Source organism: Gossypium raimondii, chromosome 5 (assembly GCF_025698545.1).
Source record: "Gossypium raimondii isolate GPD5lz chromosome 5, ASM2569854v1, whole genome shotgun sequence".
NCBI classification, from domain to species: Eukaryota; Viridiplantae; Streptophyta; class Magnoliopsida; order Malvales; family Malvaceae; genus Gossypium; species Gossypium raimondii.
In genome coordinates, this window is record NC_068569.1 from 18731380 (window position 1) to 18756484 (window position 25105).

Consider the following 25105-nt stretch of genomic DNA (forward strand, 5'->3'; position numbering starts at 1 on the left):
AAGATTGCATATCCTCGAAGATTATGTTTCCATATGTGAGTCCGGGCTAAAATTGGGTATTAAAGGGATCATTTGGCCCACAAGAACTGGCCCGATTCAAAGAGCTATTGGGCAAGCCTGTCAGATTGAAGCCTGGTTGGCTCGATAATGAAGAGATGACAACTTAGGCTAATATGGTAACTAATCTTAGAAGATAGAGGGAATCATATCTTGTAAAGATTAGATTAGATTTGATAAGGCTTATCTTGTAAATCCCTAAAATTAAGGGATATGATTAAATCTCATCCGTCGATGTAAATGTATCTTGACCGTCGGTTGTAGGGGAGCTCAACTATAAATAGGGAGCCTCCCCCTCATTTGTACTCACTCCATTCATTGTTTCATTATTCTTTGTGAATAAGAGATATAGAGAGCATTTACTCAAACACCTTGTGTGCATTCTTTTCTGTGGCTTTCTGTTGTTCTTTGTTGTTCTTCTTTTGGCATAAATCGCTTCCGCTCTTCAATTGGTGCCTGTGAGGAGTTCTAAAAGAATCCTCACTTTTGGGAGTTAAGGCTGACTTGGGCGAGTTTGGACGAACGGATCGCCTAAGGCCGCACGGATTGCGAGACGAAAGGTCTAGCCTCATGACAACCTAGAGCTTAAAATCAAAGCCTACTTTACTTGTTTGATTCAAAAGAAATATCTAAGTATTGATAAGATTATATTATTTTTCCCTTACAAAATTAATATAACATTATCACTAATAAAATTCCGTTCGTATTATTTATTTGTATTAAATTATGGAGTACAAATTTAAATAATAAATTATACTTAATTTCATAAATTTAGACTTTTACGTTTTAATTTAAAATTCTAAATATAATTATTATCATAAATTTGACTTATATAGATATAATAAAAATATGATGTGTAATATTATTATTTATCATTAACAATATAAATTGCTTTCTAACTATATGATTGGACTTTTTGCATAAACAATATATAAATAAAAGTAATTACTAGAATATTATACTTTGAAAATTGTTTGATGTTTTAATTTATTTGTCAATAAATTTAACTCATGTATATGCATGGTAACTTTGAAAAAAAAAGAAAAAACTTTCATCAATCATAAATCGATATTAAATTAAAGGTTTTTAATGTAGAAATGAAAAAAAACCTTGAAGTTTTAAAAATACTAAAATCCTGGATTCAACATATTTTATATATGAAAAGATGTGGGGAAATTACCAATAAAAGCCGGGTTTTTTCAAAATTTATCGAAATGGGCCGATTTTTTGATTATTTACCGCAATAGTCCATTTTCTGGGAAATCGCGTTCACGTCAGCGCGATGTCAGGGTACATGTCAGGACATCGCGTCCACGTCGGTAGCGACCTGCCGACGATGAAGTAAATCGCGCCCTCAAGGACGCGATTTCCTTCCACGTCGGCCAGTCGCTACCGACGTGACGCGATGTCCTCCGTGCGTGAACAGTACCCCAACAGTAAAAAATTTGACCGTTGCCCCCCCAACGGTAAAAAAAAAACTATAAATACCCCCACCTCTTTATTTTTTTCACAAACAAATTCTATCTAATATTTCCTCTCTAATCCTCTCAATTTCCTTCCAAAATTCTCTGAAACGCATATTTAATTTCAATTGCCCCTCAATTTCCTTCGAAAATTCTCTCAAATCCATATTTAATTTCAATTTCCCCTCAATTTCATTTTTAAAATAATTTTAAATTTTTTTATATTTTCATCAATGGCAGGATCATTGATTCGTCTTGATAGGAATCACATATCGGTAGAGCAAATGAAAATGGTAAGTATTAAATTTAATTTTTAATTATTATTTAAGATTTTTTTATTTATGTATTTTTAGATAATTATTAATTTATTATTTGTTGTAAAAGTCTGAAGATCGGGTATTGGAATGCAATATCCAGAATATGCAAGCTCCTCCATCACCATTAGTAGAGAACTACCTGCGGGAAGCGAGTTTTTTGGCACGTGGCGACGGTAGGCCGGGGATGCAAGTTGGACCCGAAACTGATTAGTGCGTTGATCGAGAGGTGGAGACCCGAGACGCACACATTTCATCTTTCATGTGGAGAGTGCACTATCACTCTAGAAGATGTCGACATGCGATTGGCATTGCTTGGTGGGCGGGACCCAACACGGTTCATCCAATCTAGCAATTGGGAGGCGGTGTGCTACGAGCTATTGGGTGCTATTCCGGAAAAAATGGATGGAGGTAAGGTCGAGATGGGCTGGTTACGTGCCACCTTCCCCGATCAGAATGCAAATTCAACCGAAATTGAAAGAATTCGATGTGCTCGATCATTCATTCTTCAAGTAATTGGAGGTTAACTGATGCCCGACACGTCACGGAGCCGTGTACATCTAAGGTGGCTGCTAAAACTCGTTGATTTTAGAAGAGCCGGTGAATTTAGTTGGGGGTCTACCATCTTGGCAACAGTATATCGGGAGATGTACGGGGCGACGCGACTGAGGAGAGCAAACATCGGAGGTTACCTGTCACTACTGCAATCATGGGCACGGTTTCGCTTTCCATTTCTACGTCATCGAGTGAACCACCCATATACATTCCCACTCGTAACGAGGTGAATTTTATATTACATTTTGGAATTATTATATAGATTTTGTAAGAATAAACTTATGCTAAAAATTTATTTAATTAGGTGGAACCATCCGACAAGTTATCGTGGATTACCGTCTGAACTTGAAGATATACGGCTTCTATTGGACCAACTGTCGGAAGCAGAAGTAAGTATTATTGCAAATAGATATTTCCATACATTCGCTAGTCGATTGATATTTAGTATTTAGTATTTAATATTATGTATATAACTAATATTTCTATCATGTTTATATAGTTTCAATAGACACCATACGAGGATCCGGCAATTCGGGCAGTAATCCCGGAAGAGTTTTTACAAAATCTGAACGTTTGGCACGTAAAAGTGGTGTTGATCAACTATGCAACCGTGGACCCTCACCAGACAGACAGAGTGCTACGACAGTTTGGATGTAGACAACCGATTCCTGCGGACCCTGAGGAGTTTGACGAGCACCACAAAATCGACATTCGACTATTAGGTACGGATTGACCTAGATACTGGTCCGAGTACATGGAAATGTGGGAAAATCGACATGAATATCTACATACTCGGGAACAAATCATCGTTCCGGAGTTAGCGTGCGTTCCAGAATACATGCCATGGTTTAGGATCGATGGCAAGCCGTATTTACTTACGCCAGAGGAGAGGCAGCGGCAAATACGTATCGAAAGGGAAAGGCGCGGGCCTCTAAATCCAAGACGAGAAGACTACAAAGGTAGCCCCTCAACGAGGCCCAGACGGTCACCCGGCTCATCATCAGCGGCCATGCAATCACCGACCCCAACAAGAGCACCGGCGAAGTCACCTGACGCAGCAATTCAACAGATGATACCCACGCAACCGCCTTTCCCTATGATGCCAGGTGTTTTTCTTAGCCCTTATATGTACCCTAACCCTTACATGTATCCTTTTTCGAATACTATGGCAAGTTGGAGCCAAATGCCCGGTTCAGGACCATTTCCTGTGATGCTGAGCGGACCGTCGATATCTAGGCCAGCGGCGTAGGAGGGATCACACATGCCTTCGGGGAGCTCTCCTTTTTACCAATCGCCAGCAACGTATGGCTTTCAAACACCGTCGTCGTTCATGATGCAAACACCTCCACATACACTATTCTTTGAAGGTGGATTATCGTCCCAAGTCCAACAACCAGATACCGAACCGGAAGAACCACAATCACCACCGGAGGAAGAACAATCGCCCCGGAAGCTAGAGGAAGGAGGAATCCAGTGCGTAACCGTCGACGGCCGCCATGTGGAACCAAATCCCCCGGCCATAGACATTGATATAATAGACATACAAATTTTTTCGAGTTATTTTGATATTATTTGATATAATAAAATAGAAGTTCTATTTGAGGTCATAAAAACCCTAATTTAATTTTACTAACACAATTAACTAACTTAATTAAAAACCCTAACCCTAACCTAATTTAATTAAAAACCCTAACCCTAACCTAATTTAATTAAAAACCCTAATTTAATTTTACTAACAATTAACTAATTTAATTAAAACCCAAACCCAAACCTAATTTAATTAAAAACCCTAACCCTAAACTAATTTAATTAAAAACCCTAATTTTATTTTACTAACAATTAACTAACTTAATTAAAAACCCTAACCTAACCCTAACCTAATTTAATTAAAACCCTAACCCTAAACTAATTTAATTAAAAACCCTAATTTAATTTTACTAACAATTAACTAACTTAATTAAAAACCCTAACACTAACATAATTTAATTAAAACCCTAACCCTAAACTAATTTAATTAAAAACCTAACCATTAACACAAATTTTGGACTTAATAAATTTAAATAATTTGATAATTTTACTAATCATTAACACAATTTTGGACTTAATAATTTTACATATTTTGATAATATTACTAACCATTAACAAAAATTTTTGGCTTAATAATTTTATATAATTTTACATAATGTTAGATTTGGTAAAATGTTTTATGCTGAACTAACAATCAAATAATTTTACATATTTTGATAATATAACTAACCATTAACAAAAATTTTTGGCTTAATAATTTTACATACTTTTACATAATGTTAGATTTGGTAAAATGTTTTGGCTTAATAATTTTACATACTTTTACATAATGTTAGATTTGGTAAAATATTTTGTCTGGAACTAACAATTAAATAATTTTACATAATTTGATAATTTTACTAACAATTAATACAATTATCAATTACTAATTGAAGAAAATATTATTTTTTCTAAAATTACATTCAGCTATTGCGATTAGGGCATGATCGACTTGTATGGCCTGGGTTCCTACACCATCCGCACAACTTCTGTTGACTGGCTATTTCTCGGATATCCATATTGTTCCGTATTCTAGTGGAGCAAGGTTGACCCTTTGGTTTGCGACACAATTCTCTATCCGGTAACAGCTTAAAAAGAGCAAGAGATACGGGCGGTCACTTACGTTCATCTGGGACCGGTGGGAAAACGTGTCTCCATATGTTGTACATGTTTTTTAGTTTGTGCACTTCGTCCACATAACTCATCGGATCCAGCCGGAGTTTCTGACAAGCTGCAATAACATGAGCGCATGGATAACGAAGTGTGTCAAACTTCCCACAGTCACAAGTCCTGTTTCGCAAGTGTACACGATACTACCCGCTAACAACACCTTGGTGCGGTCTGTTAAACTCCGTCACGCGAAACCATAAATTGTCTCGATCGTGACACACTGCGTGCATGATGTTTGCCATCGCCTTCGCCTTGTTAATTTCTTGAACTACCTTACTGCACCATACATGGCCACCCTACATCGCTCGCATAAGTTCTTGTTAACTTTGGAAATAGCGCCGTAAATGAAATATGTCTCTCGCACAACCGATGTTATCAGTAGATGGCGCGTTCCTTTAAGAATAGAATTTATGCATTCAGCCAGGTTCGACGTCATATGGCCATATCGTAGGCCTCCGTCGTATGCTTGTGTCCACTGTTCGAAACGTATGTTACAAAGGTAGTCCGCCCCTTCTCCGTTTTGGGATCGTAAAATTGCCAACATCTCCTGAAAACGATCTTTATTTATTTCATACCCTGCCAATATAAGATAATAGCGAAAATTTTATACCACTTCTACCAATAAAACTAATTCAAATTGACAAACGAAATAATACAGTTATAAACTAAATACCAATGTTGGCCACTTGTCGTCGTTCGCTCTTAGATAGATACTGCCTGTAGTAGTTCGAAGCAACGTGTCTTAGGCAATATCTATGGTGTGTACGCTGCCACAAGCTTCCCTCTCAATCAAATGCAGCTAGTATACCGGCGCTCCGATCTGAAATAACACAGATATCAGGTTGGGGGCAGACATGCCTCCTTAACCTAGAGAGAAAGAAATCTCAGTCATCAGATGACTTCCCCGGTGTTATTGCAAATGCAATTGGAAGAATTCTCCCACCGTCGTCCTGTACCACTGCAACCAATAGCCAATGAGTATACCTACCGAACATGAAGGTACCGTCAATTTGTACCAACGACTTGTAGTATGGAAATGCGTCTCGGCATTACTTAAAGGTTCAAAATAGCCGTTTGAACACTTGGCATCCACGTAGCAATCGGCCGTTGTAGTACGCATGTTTCGTTTCAAGGTCTGTGATGGCACCTGGGATGTATCTATCTAGCACCTGACACCACTGCCATATTTCATTATATGAGGCGTCCCACCCACTATGCATCTTCTCCAACGCCTTTTGCTTAGCTATCCAAGCCTTGCGGTAAGAGGGCGTGTACCCCATTTGGCTACGGATATTGGCAATTATCACCGGCACTGAAGTCCTAGGATCTGCTTTTATCGTGGGCAGTATCAAGCTAGCTAACATAGCTGAATCCATTTTGGGATGATCTTGTGAAACACTTACAGAGGGAGTACATTAAATAATTCAACATTGCAAAATAAAATTATTGTTCAGATAAATTCAATCATGTACCTGCAGCACATGTATGTGGACCTTTGTACTTTTTTATCTCCCACAACCCTGTCCTTTTCCTTAACGAGGCGACGATTTTCCATGAACATGTGCCGTCTTACACTGCACACTTCGCCTCAAACTTATCAGATTTTGATTTAACGACGTGGTAATTAACGTCGTTTTTGATGCTATGCTGTTTCAAAGCTCTAATAAAACTATCCTTGTTGGTAAACTGATTACCAACTTCAAGTTCACCGAAATCTACCCCCGAACTTGTACGATCGCGCAACCGGTGTGGTAGATCTGGAAACTCTAACGCATCATCTACTGACAGATCGACATTATGCATGTGGGCTGGAGGTGAGTATGCTCTAAATCGTGGATTTTCTTCATCATCTGAACTCATTTCAGCATCTTCACCTTCTGTTGGAATAGGCTCCGGTTCAGAAAATAATCCCACTTCTACACTATCCGGCCCGGGCTCTCGAGGTGGATCCACATCAGAGTCATCTTCTAACCCACAATCATCTGCAGCGTACGACGTCCCCTCACCGGTTGACGTCGTAGGTAGTACGTCATCCCTTCTTCTCAACATTTGATAACGTCCCCAATTGGATGTAGATTGCCATCCACTAGAACTTGATGCAGTTCCCCAGTACGTATTTCCAACATCAAACGTCGAGCCACCGACGTATATGTCCCATCTACCGACAGAGTGTCTTGCGGGAGATGTGCATTCGACACCACTACCGAACATGGGCTGTTCCGTATTTTGTAACCCGCTAACCGAGTGCCGGCCAGGGGTCGTGTATACATCTCGAACACCGGACGGAAGTACATCAGTTGGCGACGTAAATTGTACATATAACTCAATATAAGCTGCTCCACTAGCAAGATGAGTGTGCACCATTGCCTCCAAGCTACGAACACCTTTTATGTCGAACGAGTCATATGTCACCGGATCAACACAAGAACAAAATCGATACGTGATTGACAGAACTTTCATTAGCGTTGTTCCGAAGATTTTACGCCTAATTCTTTTACGAAGTTCTACCAAATCTATGTTCTGGTTAAATGACAGTTGCACCGTATTCTCCGACAAAAAAACAACACCATTCTCGGTATGGCAAACCTCAACATCGTAGTAAATAACAACACTAATACGTTCACTCATTTTGAAACTCTAACTTTCTTAGCATCTCTAAATTGTTTCTGCTATGACTTATACATTCTAAAAACATTTTCTGCCTAATTTATAGCCTCAGCCCAAACTTGCTACTGTAGCAAAATCGCGTCTACGAGGGCGCGATTTCACAATTTCTTCTCAAATAGCATCCTGGTAGAAGCGATTTTATACTATTTGCTCAAAAACGTCAAAAAAATTATTTCTTACATGACCTACTGTAGCAAAATCGCGTCCACGAGGCGCAATTTCACAATTTCTACTCAAATAGCATCCTCGTAGAAGCAATTTTATACTATTTACTCAGAAACGTCAAAAAAAATTATTTCTTACATGACCTACTGTAGCAAAATCGCGTCTACGAGGGCGCGATTTCACAATTTCTTCTCAAATAGCATCCTGGTAGAAGCGATTTTATACAATTTGACCAGAAACGTCAACTCGAGATAATTTATTCCGGGACCTAAAAACCTTAAAAAGACTGAACCCTAAATCCTAAAAGCCAAAAAAACCAAACGTGAAAAATACGTCAAAATCGCGTCCCCAGGAACGTGCTACGTGGCAGGACATCGCGCCCACGTTAGCACGACCTGCTGACGTGGGCGCGATGTCCTGGCATGTACCCTGATATCGCGCTGACGTGGACGCGATTTCTCGGAAAATGGACCATTCCGGTAAATAATAAAAAAAGGCCTATTTCACTAATTCGTATTATTTATTTGTATTAAATTATGGAGTACAAATTTAAATAATAAATTATACTTAATTTCATAAATTTAGACTTTTTACGTTTTTAATTTAAAATTCTAAATATAATTATTATCATAAATTTGACTTATATAGATATAATAAAAATATGATGTGTAATATTATTATTTATCATTAACAATATAAATTGCTTTCTAACTATATGATTGGACTTTTTGCATAAACAATATATAAATAAAAGTAATTACTAGAATATTATACTTTGAAAATTGTTTGATGTTTTAATTTATTTGTCAATAAATTTAACTCATGTATATGCATGGTAACTTTGAAAAAAAAAGAAAAAACTTTCATCAATCATAAATCGATATTAAATTAAAGGTTTTTTAATGTAGAAATGAAAAAAAAAACCTTGAAGTTTTAAAAATACTAAAATCCTGGATTCAACATATTTTATATATGGAAAGATGTAGCCAACTAGATACAGGGTATAAAATTACAAGGAAGGGGAATTTGGCACGTTCAAATTAATGTTGTAGTGTCAACTCCAAGGGTGATGTGAGTCATAACTCATAACTCAGTCACATCTAATTTTATTTACATTAATTTGGTATTATTTATATTTAAGTAGTGCTAATTTCTTTTATATTGATACGGTTATTTAAGTAAGTTACATATATTTTTTATGTACATTATACATTATTACTCTAATGTGATTGGGTAATTTTGGATTTTACAAATTTTATAAATCATCTTTGCTAAGATTGTTACATATTTCTTCACAAATTTTACCCCAAAAGTAGCCCATCTCCCCTGAAAACTAAATGGAAACTATCAAAAAACATCTGCAAACATTGTAACATGCAATGTTTAACCAAAGTAGACAATGTAATGACTCGATTTTATTTAGTGTCAAAAATACTATTAGATTTAATAATTGAGTCTAAACTGAAAATTAAATTACGTGATCATTACATAATTAAATATGTTTGCACATAATTTTTAATATAGTAAAATCATCGACAAAATTAGAATTAAGCTATGTAAATTAATTAAGATGAATATTTAATGATTTTGATACTTAGATAAATTGGTTTGTTTGTTTTTATTTAAATCAAGAGAGGTAAGTTTGAAAATGTAAAAGGGTTCAATTGGTCCGAATAGTATTAATACTTTATTTGATTGAGTTAATTTCATAAATTAATAACAATATAATGATAAATAATTTAATTTAATATTCTTTTAATTATGATATCGTACATATTTCATGTATTATTATTGATTAATTTTAAGCGATACATTTCATTATTTATTATATATTATTTTTAGATATATATTTATGATTTCCATGTGCATGGGATAAGATTTATAATATTATTATTACTATTATAAAGCGAACAAATAAAAAAAAGGAAAGTGGGGCCTAATATTTTGGACAGAGCAAGAAAATCCAACTTAAGATGTAAGAAGGTTGTATTCACTGTTTCAAACCCCATTTTGATGGAGAAGGAATGAAACACAGCTATAAAGTGTTGCCTTCCTCTTTTGGAAATATAACCCAATAACTAATTCCATCCTAATCATTTTTTTATCTCTTGCTTTGCCAATTCTGCGTAGAACAGACGGTGATCATGTAATAATATATCTAAAAAAGTACAATTATTTACTTCAAAAAATCCTTTTTCTTTTCTTCTACCGTTAAAATAGTCACTTTTGTGCGTCGAGTTACATTTTAATTTTTTACTTTTGAAATATTATGTTGTAATCACTTATGTTATCATGTTGTAATATTTTAGTCACTGAGTTGTTAATTATCGTTAACGGTGTAACGGTGAGCTGACGTAGCACGTTAAATAATCATTTTAAACGAAAATTTTAGGTTAAATTCTATAATTGATCACTATATTTTTTTTCATTTTGAGCAATTTAATTTTTTTTCCTTTATGTTCTTTTAACTTTCTTTTTTTTTTCCATTCTTTTCTGCTTCTCCCTCTGTTTTTCTCCTTTCTTCATTTCTTTTAACGTAGTTTTTCTATATTTTTCATTTGTTAAAACTAGTCCATAAGCTCGCCTCACTCGAAAAAATTAAATTGTTCAAAAAAAGTATAGGGGCTAGTTTTAACAAATGAAAAACATAGAAAAATTACGTTAAAAAAATGATTACGGGAGGAAAACAAAGGGAGAAGTAGAAGAGAATGGAAAAAAAGAAGAAGAAGAAAGTTAAAAAAACATAAAAAAATGTAAATTGCTCAAATGAAAATATATGGGGACCGATTGTATAAATTAATCTAAAATTTTTATTTGAAATGACGATTTAACATGCCACGTCAACTTATCATTACACCGTTAAAGGCAATTAACCGCTCAATAACTAAAATATTACAACACGATAATGTAAGTGACTAAACGTAACATTTTAAATATAAATAACTAAGATATAACTTGAAGTAAAAAAAAAAAAAAAAAGAAGTGACTATTTTAATAGTTTACTCTTTTCTTCTCCATGCTTCTAAGATTCACCGGAAAAGGATACGATAAAATCATAGGTCATCGCATTATTAAAATGAATTATTATTTTGTACCTCGATAATGTCAATAATGAAGTAAAAAAGACTATGAATTTGAGATAATGTTATTTACTTTTAGAGCGTAATAAAATAAAAAATAATTAAAAAAATATTTGACGTCATTTTAAACATGCTTTTTTTTATCTCTACTGACCATAAACAGAATAATGATCTTATTAAGATATTTTGATATTATTTATACAAATATTTGAAGAAACAAGGTAAAAGCGTAACCGGATAGAGGTGAGGGTGCGTATGCTGCAACCAAGAGTTTGCGTCCGAAATGAAATTGTTCTCTGCATAATTGCCGCCTAAGAACGCCACATAGTTTCCCATACGTGGTTGAATCAACTACGTATTTGTCCATGGCATGGCACTACATAAAACAAAGCTCAATCTCTCCATTTCATCAACATCCCAATCTGCCTACCATCTCCATATATCTTATTATTTTAAGTTAAGATTTTTCTTCTCTTTTTATTAGTGTCCATTTGTTTAGATGTAAAAGGTTTTACAGAAAATATTTTCTGCATTTTCCTGTGTTTGTTTCACAGAAAATAGTTTAATTAACGAAAAATAACTTTTTTTTCTGTAAAATGACTTACTCTTTTGAAAAACGTAAGTCATTTTCCGAAGAAAAGCTCCTCTATAGATAATTTTATTTTTATATAAAAATCAACTTAAATCAAGCTTAATATTATTATATTAATAATAATTTTTATTTTATTTTAAAATATTTAAAATATTAACATACCTATTTAATTATTTATATGTAGTCATATAATAAATTATTATTTCAATAAATATTTCAATTTTATTTAATAATAAATTTTAAAATAATAAATTTAAATAATATTCATCACATATTATTGAAAATATTCAATATTAATATTTTATAATAAATATTTATTATTCACCAAAACAATAATAAATATTTATTACAATTATAAATATATTTATAATAAATGTTTTGTAGTATAAAGGTCAAAATATGTCATAAGTCTCTATGTACTCTTCACAAATTTGCAATTTAGTTTCTATACTTTTATTTTTAAAAATTGAGTCCCTTTATTTTTCAGGTTTAAAAATCAAGTCCAATTATTGACATTATTAATTTTTTGTCAATTTTGTTGATATCACATTTTAAATAAAAATACTTACTTAGTAATCATGCAACTAAAAATGACATTGTAATGAATTTGGATTTAATAAAATATTTTAATATATGCAAAAACAATGTAAAATATAAAATTATAGATATAAAATAAATTGAATTAAACAATTAAAAGATAAGAAAATCTCAAATATATGTATGTTTCATTAAAAATAAATTTTATAAAATATTTTTAAGACATCTGTTAAACAACAACAAAAAAAAATATTTTATTCGACCTGACAAAGGGGAATTTGGAGTTGAGAAATAAGCCCCATGCAATTTGTATTCCATTCCTTGCACAAGGCCATATAAACCCCATGCTGAAGCTTGCCAAGCTACTTCAACACAATGGTTTCCATATCACCTTTGTGAATACAGATTTCAATCATAAACGTTTGCTTAAATCTAGAAGACTCTGTGCTCTAAATCCTCACCCGTCATTTCGTTTGAACCCATATTATTGGAAAATATAGATTTTTTAGAAGTTTTGAGTCATATTCTCCATTAGTAAATGTAGAGATTTGAATTATAAAATTATGATTTTATATTTTACTCCATGAGACCTTTACAACGTTATATCATATGAATGAGAAATTGATGCTCAAAATAAGCCACTTGTGAATTATATTGAGAAAAATGAAAAGTTTAGTCCAATAAATATCAAGTGTGGAATATGTTTATATATGTAAACCAATCTAATGGTTATTGAATGACTAAACTAATGCTCTCCCTCGAGCACAAGGAGGTGCAAATCCAAACCTGCCAGAGTTGGGGCGCACTCGCATGACGTGTGCAACCAAAAGTTCTTCATCGTTGATCACCGCAGCCGTGTTATTACTGTACTCATCTTGTTGTTGTATCTTGGGAGACAGCAGACCAACGCTTTTCCAACACAAAACAGTTTGATCTTCTGATTTAAATAAATGAATAATTTACATTACTATTATTTTAATGTCGACGTTTGTGCAACACCCATTTCCGATTGTCTCCCTCCAGTTGATGTTGATGCCACCCAAGACGTTCCATCTCTCTGCGACTCCATTTCCAAAACCTGCTTGCCTCACTTCAACAAACTCGTCCATAAACTCAACACCGACTCCGACGTTCCGACTTTTTCTTGCATTGTTTCCGATGGTGCAAGGAGCTTCACCCTCGATGCAGCTCAAGACTTTGGTGTCCCTCAAGTTATTTTTTGGACTACAAGCGCTAGTGCTTTCTTGGGCTATTGCTACTTTGGCCAACTCATAGAAAAGGGCTATCATTTTGAATATATTTGAGGACCTGGAGCATCAAGTTCTACGTGTACCCTCCTCAAAGCTACCTCCCGTTTACTCCCTTGGTCCTCTTAACCTTTTATTGAACCATCAGGTCCACCACAACGATTGCAAACAACTTGGGTCAAATCTATGGAAGGAAGACCCCATCTGTCTTGAATGGCTAGACTCAAAACAGCCCAACTCTGTGGTTTACGTGAATTTTGGTGTCATCAGTGTGATGACACCTGATCAGCTCACAGAATTCGCTTGTGGGTTGGCTAATAGTAACCACTCATTTTGTGGGTTATTTGGCCTGATTTAGTATCCGGAGACACTGCAATTCTACCACCAGAATTTTCGACAGTGACGAAAGACGGGTTTAGTGGTAAGTTGGTGTCCGCAAGAACAAGTTTTGAGCCACCCTTCTGTTGTTGGATTCTTGACACACAGCGGATGGAACTCTACCATTGAAAGTATATCATTTGATGTTCCAATGATATGGTGGCCATTTTTTGCTGACCAGCAAACCAATTGTTGGTTCTCTTGCACTCGATGGGGAATCGCCATGGAAATTAACAGTGATGTTAAGAGAGATGAAGTTGCTGGGCACGTTAGAGAGTTAATGGAAGGAGAAAAGGGCAAAGCTATGAAGAAGAAAGCTTTAGAGTGGAAGAAGATGGCCGAAGAGGCCACCAACACTCCCGATGGATCATCTTATGATAATCTAAACCACATCATAAACCAGGGTTTGCTCCATTAGTCCATTAGATTAAATCACTCTACTTTTAGATTTTACATGTTGATCAATCTGTGTGCTTTGTTCAGATTTTAAACGCTGTTACCTTCCCAAGAAACATAGGAAAAGACGCAAACAAACTATGTCCTCTTCAACAACAAAAGTAGTGCACCATTCGGAGGGATTTGAGACGACCAGTAATATTGAGACAATCAGATCCAAAGAAAACTTTGGATCATCCTAATGTTATTGGGCTTAAAGCTTTGATCCATTCATTCTTTCAAGTTTTGTAAGTCACGACGTGAATGGTCTATCCGTGTTATATGTTTCATGAGAAGACAGATAACTCGAAACATGTTATGATATGTAGATAAAGTTGTAAAGATGAAAGATTCATCTTATTATACATAGTTATTTTTTTCCGGATTTTTGGCGGGTGATATAAATTAAGGGTTTTAATATTCAACTTGCTAAGAAAATATTAAAATGACAAAATTGAGGGACAGTGCACTGTCATAAGTATCAAGAAGGAGAAGTAGCATATTTCCAAAGCCAAAAATATTAAGAGGAATTATACATTATGCGGGCAAAAACTGGGTCCAATATTCATTTTAGGTTAATAGTTATTATTATTAATTATGGTAACTAGTAAATTTGCGACCTATTCATAAAAAAGAGTTACATCATTAATTCCACATATTTATTAATTCAGATTGACCCCATACATAAAAGAAAATCAGAAGATGCTGAGAGGTAAATTGTTAAGCAATTTTTTTTTAAAGGGAATGTGTTTCGCTTTTGGTTCATACTTCTTACAGTGTAGTTCTGTAAAGGATGTTAAAACTCCTAATGAATGAATAACTTAAGATAAAAACTTTTGGGGAGAAAAATAGAATAAGGGGGAAAAAAATCAGCATAAGGGTGGTTGATTAGTCCTCCTTTTCCTGCCTTAGGCCATAGCAGTAACTTGATGCAGTAGTCAGCTATGGCTAAAATGTTGAGAATATAAGAGTGAAATGAGGTGATAAGAAGGGCATAAAAAACTTATCAAGATTGTACAATTTGAACATTTTGGCATCAGGGATGAGTTCTTCCCTTTAGGTTTTTGGACTTTCAGAAGTGATGGCCCCAGATTCTGATTCTGTGGAGGTAGGTTGAGGAGTCTGTGAATCTGAGACCAAAATCAGTAACAAAATTTATGATAAGCATGTATATATATACGTACATATATACAATTGAAAAGAGCAAACCAATGATAAAGATGAAGCAGTCTACTTTAAAATGTATATATATTTCCATAAGGAAATAATGCCCCGCATGTGATGTTTCACTGAGCAGCAGGGCCCCTCTGCCTGCCTGGCTTCCATGTTATGTCTTTATACATCACATTGGACTGGAGGCATTCTAAATTTGGAAATCCAATAGCCATGCATCTACTAGAGAGAGAGAGAGAGAGAGAGAGAGAGAGTTACTCTTTTACTGAACATTGAGACAGCTAGCCTAGCAAAGCCAGTATCTCTCAGCATATTAATGTAAATCTGGGTTACTCTTAAACTCAATGGGATTTTTAAGACAATTTTTTGGTCACTCTTTTCAACGCAATTCAATTAACTATATATTGTGCTTTAAAGTCATTCCTTTTTTCATCTGTCATATTCCAAGAAAGGTTATTGGCCTGATCAGTCCAATAGAAAAGCAAAAAGGTTTGTTTTGTCAAAAGAAAGTGTGAATACTAACTTTGCTACTTAAAGTCTAGTTAAATAAATCCATATTATTCATATATAGGAACACATAAATAGTTAAAACAATGGCAGTGAATAACATGGTTAGTGGGCCTCTCCAAATTCGACCACTTGACTGCATGATCAGAATCAATCAAACCATCATCCCTGATACTTGAACCACGTGTCACTATTTGTTTACACCATGCTCCTCTGTCATGACTTTCTATTTGACCCATCTTTTAGGTCATGCCAATAGCCAGACAGCTCATTCACATGTTTGAGGTTGCCCCATGTGGCCCCCTTCCCATTTGGCGCATGCTAAGCTAGAACGCTATTACTATATATTATCTGTGGCAGACTGTGTATGTGAAAATCAGAGGAACAAGGCAGAAAATTACTACCACTTACCAAGTATGAACACTAAAACCATATGAGCATTTGGCTCAGGTGCATTCTGATTATAGCTTTGGAAAAGTAGTTGGCTCAGTATCATCACATATGTATGAAGCCTGAGTTATGTTGGGATACAGTGGTAGTAAAAACTGAAAGGAATAATTATTTACCTGCAGGAGATGGAATTGGATGCCTAGTGGGATGAAAAGGTGGGGGAGGATAGGTGGAGAAGGACCCCTCCATTTGTGAAGGATAGTAAAGATAGGACGGTCCGGGGATACGTTGAGCCTGGGGTGCAGAAAATGTTCCCCTGGGAGCTTGCAAAGAGTAGCCAAAATAATATGGAGACCCCATTGAGGTTGATGATGAACCATACAGTTGATGATAGTATTGTGCCTGCTGGATTTGTGGATTATAGACAGCCTGCATTCCCATTTTCAACATTCCTTTACCAAATATGGTTGCCTCAACTCTTTGCTTAATATTAAACAACTTAACTATTAATATTGTTAATTTTCAGGTGAATTATCTTATGAAATTGACTGAGGTCTAGGTTTCTTCACTTACTTGGTGATACCCGTATTCAGGACTGTAAGTTGGGAACCTGGAAAGATAGAATTCATCAACAACTTTTGTTAGAAATAGGAGCAAATTAAAGGGGAAAAACTATGTTTTCCCTTGGAAGCAAATCGCAAGATGCACCATCCATATTTATTAAGGAATTAATTATAGATAGCATATAAGATGTCCACCATGAAGCAATTATTAGTACTAATAACAATATCGGCTTTGGTATATACTTGAAATTAATTCAAGGTATTGACTCTAGCGTTTATGCATGTATATAACATGTACACACACAAATGTATATATATGTTTGATGTAAACGAAGGATATCATATCAACTTATTCCGTACATTTCAGTGTGGAATATGTTATAAAAATCTGCCAACAAACCCAGAAACTAAAAGTTCAGACACCCCACAAGTGATCACTGATAAAAGTTTGTCAAGAAAGAGAAATTGGTATATTCTTGCAATGGTACTTTAGTTACATGTATGTCACACATCAAGAAATGTAAACTATAAATGAGTTGGATCATTACCAGATGAGAGCATCAAACAACTTAATTACTATAACCTCATTTTTTTTTCTTAAAATTTTTTCTGTTTTCACTCAGGGATGCCTGCCATTGTAAGCGGGCTAAAAATGTATCCCTTTGTATGAACTCATATACATCTGCATTATTTGGGACCACTTTGAAATATAAATAGGCACTACAAAGCATTGCCATATGTTCTACTAATCTTACTGGATTTCCCAATTTGATTAACTGATCACTTAATTTTCATATACCTTAAAAAGTAAACTAGATTGTAAGTTGATTAATAAATGGAAATATGATCATACATAATAAGGAACTAAAAGCTGAATTTATAAGGATCATAAACGTCCCTCTATCAAACCTTTTTCATATATATATATATATATATATATATATTTTGTTTGCTTCGCCAAAGAAATGCTTTTAGCCTTTTCTTAAAGACTCAGTTGATCCCAATATGTATCATTGACTGCATTAATTAATATAAGGTTCCCATTTCCATTTTTCTTTTTAATCCAAGTGATGACAAATTTGCATAATGTAATTAGACAAACACTAAAATATCCAAGTTATTTAAAATTTTAAAGGCATGCATGTACCACTTCCTCTAACTGGTGCATGTGGACAAGCAATAGCTTTGATTTGATTGAAAAACCAATAGGGAGTACTCACCCATATGGTGGATAAATGACAGGTGGTAGTGGCGGCGGTGGTGGTGGAGGCACTGCTGCTGCAACTCCACTATACGACGGTGTACCTTGCTGTGCAACTCCCTGAAAAGGACTGCTACCTTGATTTCTTCCTGCATTAAAATCAATCATATCCATTTCATTATTGTCATCACCTGTTTTTTTTTTTTTTCTTTTCGCTTTCAATAATTGAACAAAGAGCATGGGGGACCTCGTGGCGGTGAAGGTCTAGGCCTTCCGAGTGAAGCAATGTTACAATTTGCTCTTCTTCCACCAATCACAGGATTTGGATCAACACAAGCCCTCCGAGCTGATTCAGGATCACGGAAAGTAACCTACACAAATGTAATCATACGTTTTGGATCAACACAAGCCCTCCGAGCTGAGTCAGGAACACCTTAATGCATAACAACATATGAGAATGTAAGAGATCAGATATAAAACTTACAAAGCCATATCCTTTAGATTTGCCAGTGTTTTTATCAGTGATGATAACAGCTTCAAGAATCTCTCCAAACTGCTGAAAATACCTACGCATTTCCTCAGTGGGGGTCTCCCAAGCTAGTCCCCCAACAAACACTTTGGTAAACGTTGTGTCACCAAAAGGTGATCGATAATGTGGATAAGCCATGGCATCTAAACAAACAAAACAACAAATGGGTAACTTTCCTTTTGCATGAAAACCCTCTCCTCCTTTTTTTGGATGAATCACATTCACGGTTGACAAGAATGGATCAGAAAGCTGAATCTTGTGCAGTTCCACCTCATTTCCTTTGCTTGTTGCTCCACTGTGCTTGTCCCTATATCCATTTCCCTAGTCCCCCACCCCCCACCCTTTTTGTTCACCACAAAAGAATCATTGAAGAGGGTCAGAGAATGAGATGAAGCCTTGTTTATGATGTTACAGAAGTTGTTGCCTGTTGTTATTATTTGATGAGTTGGTTAATAAAAGAGAAAGCCAGAAAAGGAAAATAAAAAAGGGAGAAGAAAACAGTAGTTTAAAGACACAGAGACCCGACAGCTGCAAACGTTAATTTGCTGTCTATTGAGATATGGAGAGAGAGACAGAGAGGAGAAGGGGGCTTTAGCTTCGTAATATCGAATGACAGCTGAGCCAGCGTGACTGCACGCACTTGAACCTGTCCCTACGTTAATATAATCTCTTAACTCCCCCCCTCAACCCCTCAATACAGTAGTCTTTTTGAGTCCTTGCCTGAAAATTTGAACTTTATAAAAAAAAATGCAGATAATTTATATAAGCATAATACTAAATAATATGATTTATATACAGAAATTATTTAATGTGATTGGTGTGTCTTGTCTTGAACAACATTGCCATTGGTGATTGCTTTTGGAGAGGAAATAAATAAAGAAGAAGACGAATAATTAATAAGAAAAACAGTGATTGCAGGGCCTACTTCCATTATATATAAAAAGAAAATAGAGAATACCAGGCTTGTATAAGCTGGAAGAGCATTTAGAAATCAAATAATCCATCATTGAAAGGACCATTGACTCTCTGATGATGTTATGGTCCAACCAAGAGAACCCGCTTCTTCCACTAAGCTTTTGCTTTTCTAATTTGATGAATAAAATGACTAAGATTTCAAACTTGTTCATTTATAAATATTAATCATTGCTTACAAAGTTTTACATTTTTTTTATCAATTTTAAGATTATTTATGCTTGATATACCGTTTTAAATTTTTTATAAAAAAATTACACTTATTCAATTAAAAATTCATTTTATTAAAAGAAATTTAAATAAATTTTATTAATTGAGTGTTGGTTTTGTTACTATTGTACAAACCTAAATTTCTTCTTATTTAAAAATTGGGATGGATTATGAATAAACTTAAGCATTGTATCAAAAAAATATTTTATTTATTTATTTATTATACTATTCTATTTATTTTTGTTAGATTCAATCTTTATAATTAATAATTTCAACTAAAAGTAATAAATATTTGCTTTTCATCTTTTGTTTTGCTTAGCGGTGGTGGTGTCTGTCTCCGAGCTAGCTATCGCCTATCTTTTTTCTCTTCCATCAACTCTTTCTTTCTTTTTTCTTCTCATTCATTACACACGTCTTCTCTCTTTTCAGTTTGTAGATCTATTTTGTGTGTATTTTTATTGTCTTCGCAAGTTATGATGGAAAGATGACTATACTTGTTGTTCGCTAAAACTCCACCAGCCGCCAGTAGTTTTTCTTGGAAAACGGGTGGCTCTTTGTCAACTTCTTAATTTGTTTCTAGAGTATTTCAGAATAATACAAAATTTCACGTGTCGATTTGGACCTGTGTTGTCTTAAGTTTTATATGTTTTTTATTTATTTTTCTATTGTTTAAGAAGTCTTCAATTTTAGAAGTTTTTGTCTGCTCTTGTAGCACGTTTTTTAGTCTTTCTCATGCATGTAATTTTAGTTTTACAAATGATTTAGGGATGATTTTGTTGTCGTCTTCTCTACTTTGGGAAATGCTCGATTCTTTTGTTGATTTTTGCTCGCCGCTTTGGATCATCTGGGGCTAATTTCATTATCGTATTAAATGTTTGCAAACACTCCACATATGTCGTGCTTGAGTTGTGACAAAGCTAATTATCAACGTGTCATAATGCTCTATTGATGCTAAGGCTAAAGCCTTTATTGTGTTGGTGGAGCTTGTCCTTCACCATCTATGACGAGTGTTTGCTATTTTTTCTCTCTCTGAATTGTATGGTTTCATTCATTGAATGAATTAATGAATTTACCTTTCAAAAAAAAGTAATAAACATTTAGTTAGTTATAAAATATTTTAACTAATTTTAAATTAAATTATTGTTTAATATAATCATATATTAAACATGATGTGTATTTTTTAAAGTTATAAGTATAATCACAATTGCAAATATAAATAACAAATTTAATCATTACCAAAATCTAGACCAAAAAGCCAAAATAAATCTAAATACAAGGCGCATATATATGGTGAGACATGAACTAAAAATCACACATGAATTATAAATAATAATCAGATTTGAACTTGATATCTTAAAGTTGTTAACAGGCTATAAATTTATCTTTAGAAAATGTTATCAATAATAATTGTATTTTGTTTTGTTTTGTCTTTTCTTTTCTTTTTCCTTTTATTTATTTTTAATAATTGTTATGTAAATATATTTTGATTATTCAAATTAAATTAAATTATATGTTGATGTTTTGAATTTTTTCTTTACTTTTTATATTTTAATAATTTTTTCATTAAAATATTCTAAATAATAACTAATTAATTTTATATAAAAATAGTTTAATGAATTCATCCAAAAATCAATATATAACTTAATTAAATACAAATTGTAAAAAACTTAATTTTAATTGAAGTCAATTAAATTAAATTTTATACTAATTCAATATGCAATTTAATTTTTATTATTTTGTAATTAAAAATAGAGAAGTGGTAATAAACTAAATAGAAAACAGATAATAATAAGAATGGTGGTGGTGGCATAATGGTCTTTTCATTTAAGATTTCTTAATAAATAAATTTCAATGGAGTTGATGAAACTTTCTTGAAATATGATGGATAAGTTTCTTTTATTATTATTTATATAAAATATCAGTTAGACCAACTTATCTCATTATTATTTAATATTTTAAAAATTAATCATCATACAACATGACAATAATTAATTAAATAGTCCCAAATAGGCTTAATAATTTTATTTAAGACACGAGAAGAAAAACTAAAATACAATTGCAAAAATAGCATAAATTATAAAAGAAGTCAAAATTGCGTATAAATACGTAATACCTTGAATACGTTAAATTATATATATATATATATATATATATATATATATATATCCTTCGCTTCTTCTCTCTTTCCCTTCTTTCTTTTGTTCATCAAAATAAGTTAAAGCTGGCCGCATGCCTGATGAGGTTATAGAAAGTCATATGATAATGATATTTGCACTAACCATTATACTAACTTGTGGTGTACAATTGTAAGCTTTAAATATATATATATATAAGTACATAGAAATACACAAAAATAGATCCTTGAATATTCCCACATGAATCCATGTTCCAAACCTCCTCTAATCACAAGCCTGTTTTTACATACAGAAAATGAGAATATTATTTATATATATCAAAAGAATATAACAGTTGGGATCACATACATAAAACTAATCACTGAACAGCGATAGAAAATCATGTGCAAAGGAGGGAGTCGTTGGGCGGGGATGACTGCATGCGTTTGAAAACAACAACATCATTCCCCTTTAATTTGGTCAATCATATTTATATAAACAAAAGCTGATATGAAGCAAAATAATAATAAATCATGGTTTAACAGATTAAAGCATTATCATTATATGTATGTGTGGAAGAGCATTAATTATATTGTCCACAACCGCCAGCGAACTCTTGAAGGATTCTTCCCCATTTCCCAATTGGAAACGCATGTTTGTCATATCCTTTGTTGTAAAGCTAGCCATGGTTTAAAAGACAGTGGATCGAGCTTTTATATCAACGAAAATAATAATAATAAAAGAACCCTTTTATTGTTATTTGTGGGGTTGATGAGAACAGGCAAAGAAAGCCAAAGAGAGGGGGGTCAGTTTATCTAAGCTAAGCTTTGTTTGTTGGCAGTGCCAGCGTTAGGGACGATGAGACAGCTATAAGAAACTATTTTTCTAATATATATTTATGAAAACTGTGCAAGTCCGTGAACTGGCTGGCTGTTTTCTCCACGTGGGGGTCGTATCACTCTTTGAGAACAATGAGCTGGATTGCATCTACTTTCTCTCTTTATATTTTATTGTTATTTATGATGGGTTTCATCTGTTCTTCCATTGTTTTCATGGTTGAGAGCTGAGGCCCACCTCTACTGCTTCCATCTATCAATGAATGGCTAATTAAAGTTTGCAGTCTCACCCAAAAAATAAAAGCACTTTCTCCCACATTCTTTCATTAGACTCACCTCACTTCCGGCTTCAATTCTCCCACCGCTGCCATAGTTGAAATTTTTGAGATGGAGCAACAAGATGTGTTTTAATTGTGATTGGTCTTGAACATAAAATCTTTGTGCTATCTTAAAAGTAACATACTAGATCCCTGGAAAGGGGGGGCCTAGCTATGCCTGAAAAATCAGAGGGCCTAGTGTTAAATATCTTTTGACTTTTATAGCCGATCAGTCCTTAAGGCATTTTGGCATCAAGACATATAGTTAAGCTGTTTTAGCAGCAGCTATTAACTCCCTTAGTAAATGGTCTTGCAATGTCATGTGATGTCTGAGAGATCTAGATTTGAGGATTGTACATTGCATTCAAAGACCTAAATTAAGACTCAAAGTGTAAAACCCTAAACTGAATATTCTTGGGTTCAAATCATGGCCATGGGCTTTGACGATTGGCCGGGATTCACTTTCCATGATGAATAAAAACCAAACATTTGGAATCAAAATAAGTCACCGAAACTATAGGTTTCTAACTTAAAAATCAGATTACATCAGTAGCATATTCGATTTATTCATACTGTGATTTTGAAGGAATGATAAATTAAAGGAAGCAAAATAAGGTTGCGTATTGCATAACCAAGATATCAAATAGAGATTTGAATGTGAAATGTTACTTTGTTGAGCCACTTGAGGGTGTTTAAAATTTACTGGAAAATGATATTTAGCAGTCTGGAATAAGATTAGTCATGTAATTAGAAGTTTACTTTTATTTATTTATTTTTAAATACAAGACCTTTACTACCTGCATTATATTAGTGTTTTGGTATTTAAAGAATTTATTTTGTATTATAGATAGCATCAGTTGAGGAGCTTCAAATGCCCTTATGTACATTTATTTACCTGCCCATTATCCACCGGAACAGGATGGCCTAAACAACATTGATAGCCTGATCGAAAACAAAAAGAATACTATAAAAATAGAAAAGGTTTTGTATGGTATATGGACATCAACATATATTTCAAAAGTATTTGACTAAAAATCAAAACAAAATTAGATCCATTTAAAATATGAGTTAAATTTAGACTTGAGATTTGAATTAACCCGTTTTTCAATTTTTGTAGTAATATATTATTTTTACATAATTTATATTAGCATTTTAATGTAAATATTAAAAGAATGTGTTAATTTTAATAATTAATTGTGTACATTTCAATTTTGATAAATTATAAATTATATGGATTAATTATTTATAAATATAGATAAAATTTGAAACACAGTATTGATGCTAAACGAAATCTTGGCCTGAATCAGTGGACAAAAAAAATATTCCTAATTCATTTTTATAAAATTTGTGCAACTTTGAACCAATTGTAGGGTGGAGATTTGAAATCTTATTAAATACGCATGGACTGATTTGGCAAGCAGATGTGGTACCTCATATTCATTTTTAGAAGACTAGACAGCATAACAATGACTTAACTATATCCTAATTTTCCTTTTCCTTTAATGAAACCGTGTCGGACTTTTATTATTATAAATAATAACCATTTTATCTTCCCAAACTTTAACCGCTTAATACAACTTGTTTTTATCTTTTAATAAGGTTAAGTTGGAATTCAAAGTCTCTTCTCCTCAATATAGATCATATCTAAAGGTTGTATATATATTGAAAATCTTGGGAAAATTGGTTTATTGATTTTTTTTATAAAACTTAATTAATTAAAAACATTTAAATCATTTGAGGTTAATTTTTTTAAAATCTTAACTTCAAATATGTATTATGTTAATTAGAGTGAAAACTAAAATTAAGTAATAAATAAATTTTGGTTAAATGATAAAGTATAAATGTTGAAAGTTATAAAAGTTTATGTTTAAATTCTATTATCTGTATTTGTATTTTTTATTTTAATATATAAAAATATAAAATAATATCCCCTACTTTATAAAGTGAGAATATTGTCGTTATTACTAGATATAAAAAAAAAAGGGTAGGATAGTTGTCTTATAACTGAAGTACATCTCTTTAAGGTACAGTTAACTGAAATAGATACTTTTGACTCAACAAACATCA

At 33.5% G+C, this 25105-nt stretch overlaps 1 protein-coding gene and 1 pseudogene across 2 annotated transcripts; one reads left to right on the forward strand and one right to left on the reverse strand.

Moving 5' to 3' along the window:
• The first annotated feature begins 2133 nt into the window (after positions 1–2133).
• Positions 2134–14613, forward strand: LOC105766849 (7-deoxyloganetin glucosyltransferase-like; annotated as a pseudogene).
• Positions 14614–14853: 240 nt separating this feature from the next.
• On the reverse strand, positions 14854–19409 carry LOC105770198 (uncharacterized). 2 transcript variants are annotated; one of them, XM_012591287.2, is made up of 6 exons: positions 18545–19358; positions 18308–18431; positions 18080–18209; positions 16870–16906; positions 16473–16725; positions 14854–15356 (listed from the first exon to the last, which is right to left on the reverse strand). In XM_012591287.2, exons 1-6 carry the CDS (start codon positions 18725–18727, stop codon positions 15283–15285), a joined length of 801 nt encoding a protein of 266 aa, XP_012446741.1. In that variant the 5' UTR covers positions 18728–19358; the 3' UTR covers positions 14854–15282. The 2 variants fall into 2 exon arrangements, with proteins under 2 accessions (XP_012446741.1, XP_052487374.1); XM_052631414.1 differs by lacking the exon at positions 14854–15356 and adding an exon at positions 15804–16267 and having other exon boundaries at positions 18545–19409.
• Between the last annotated feature and the right edge of the window lie 5696 nt (positions 19410–25105).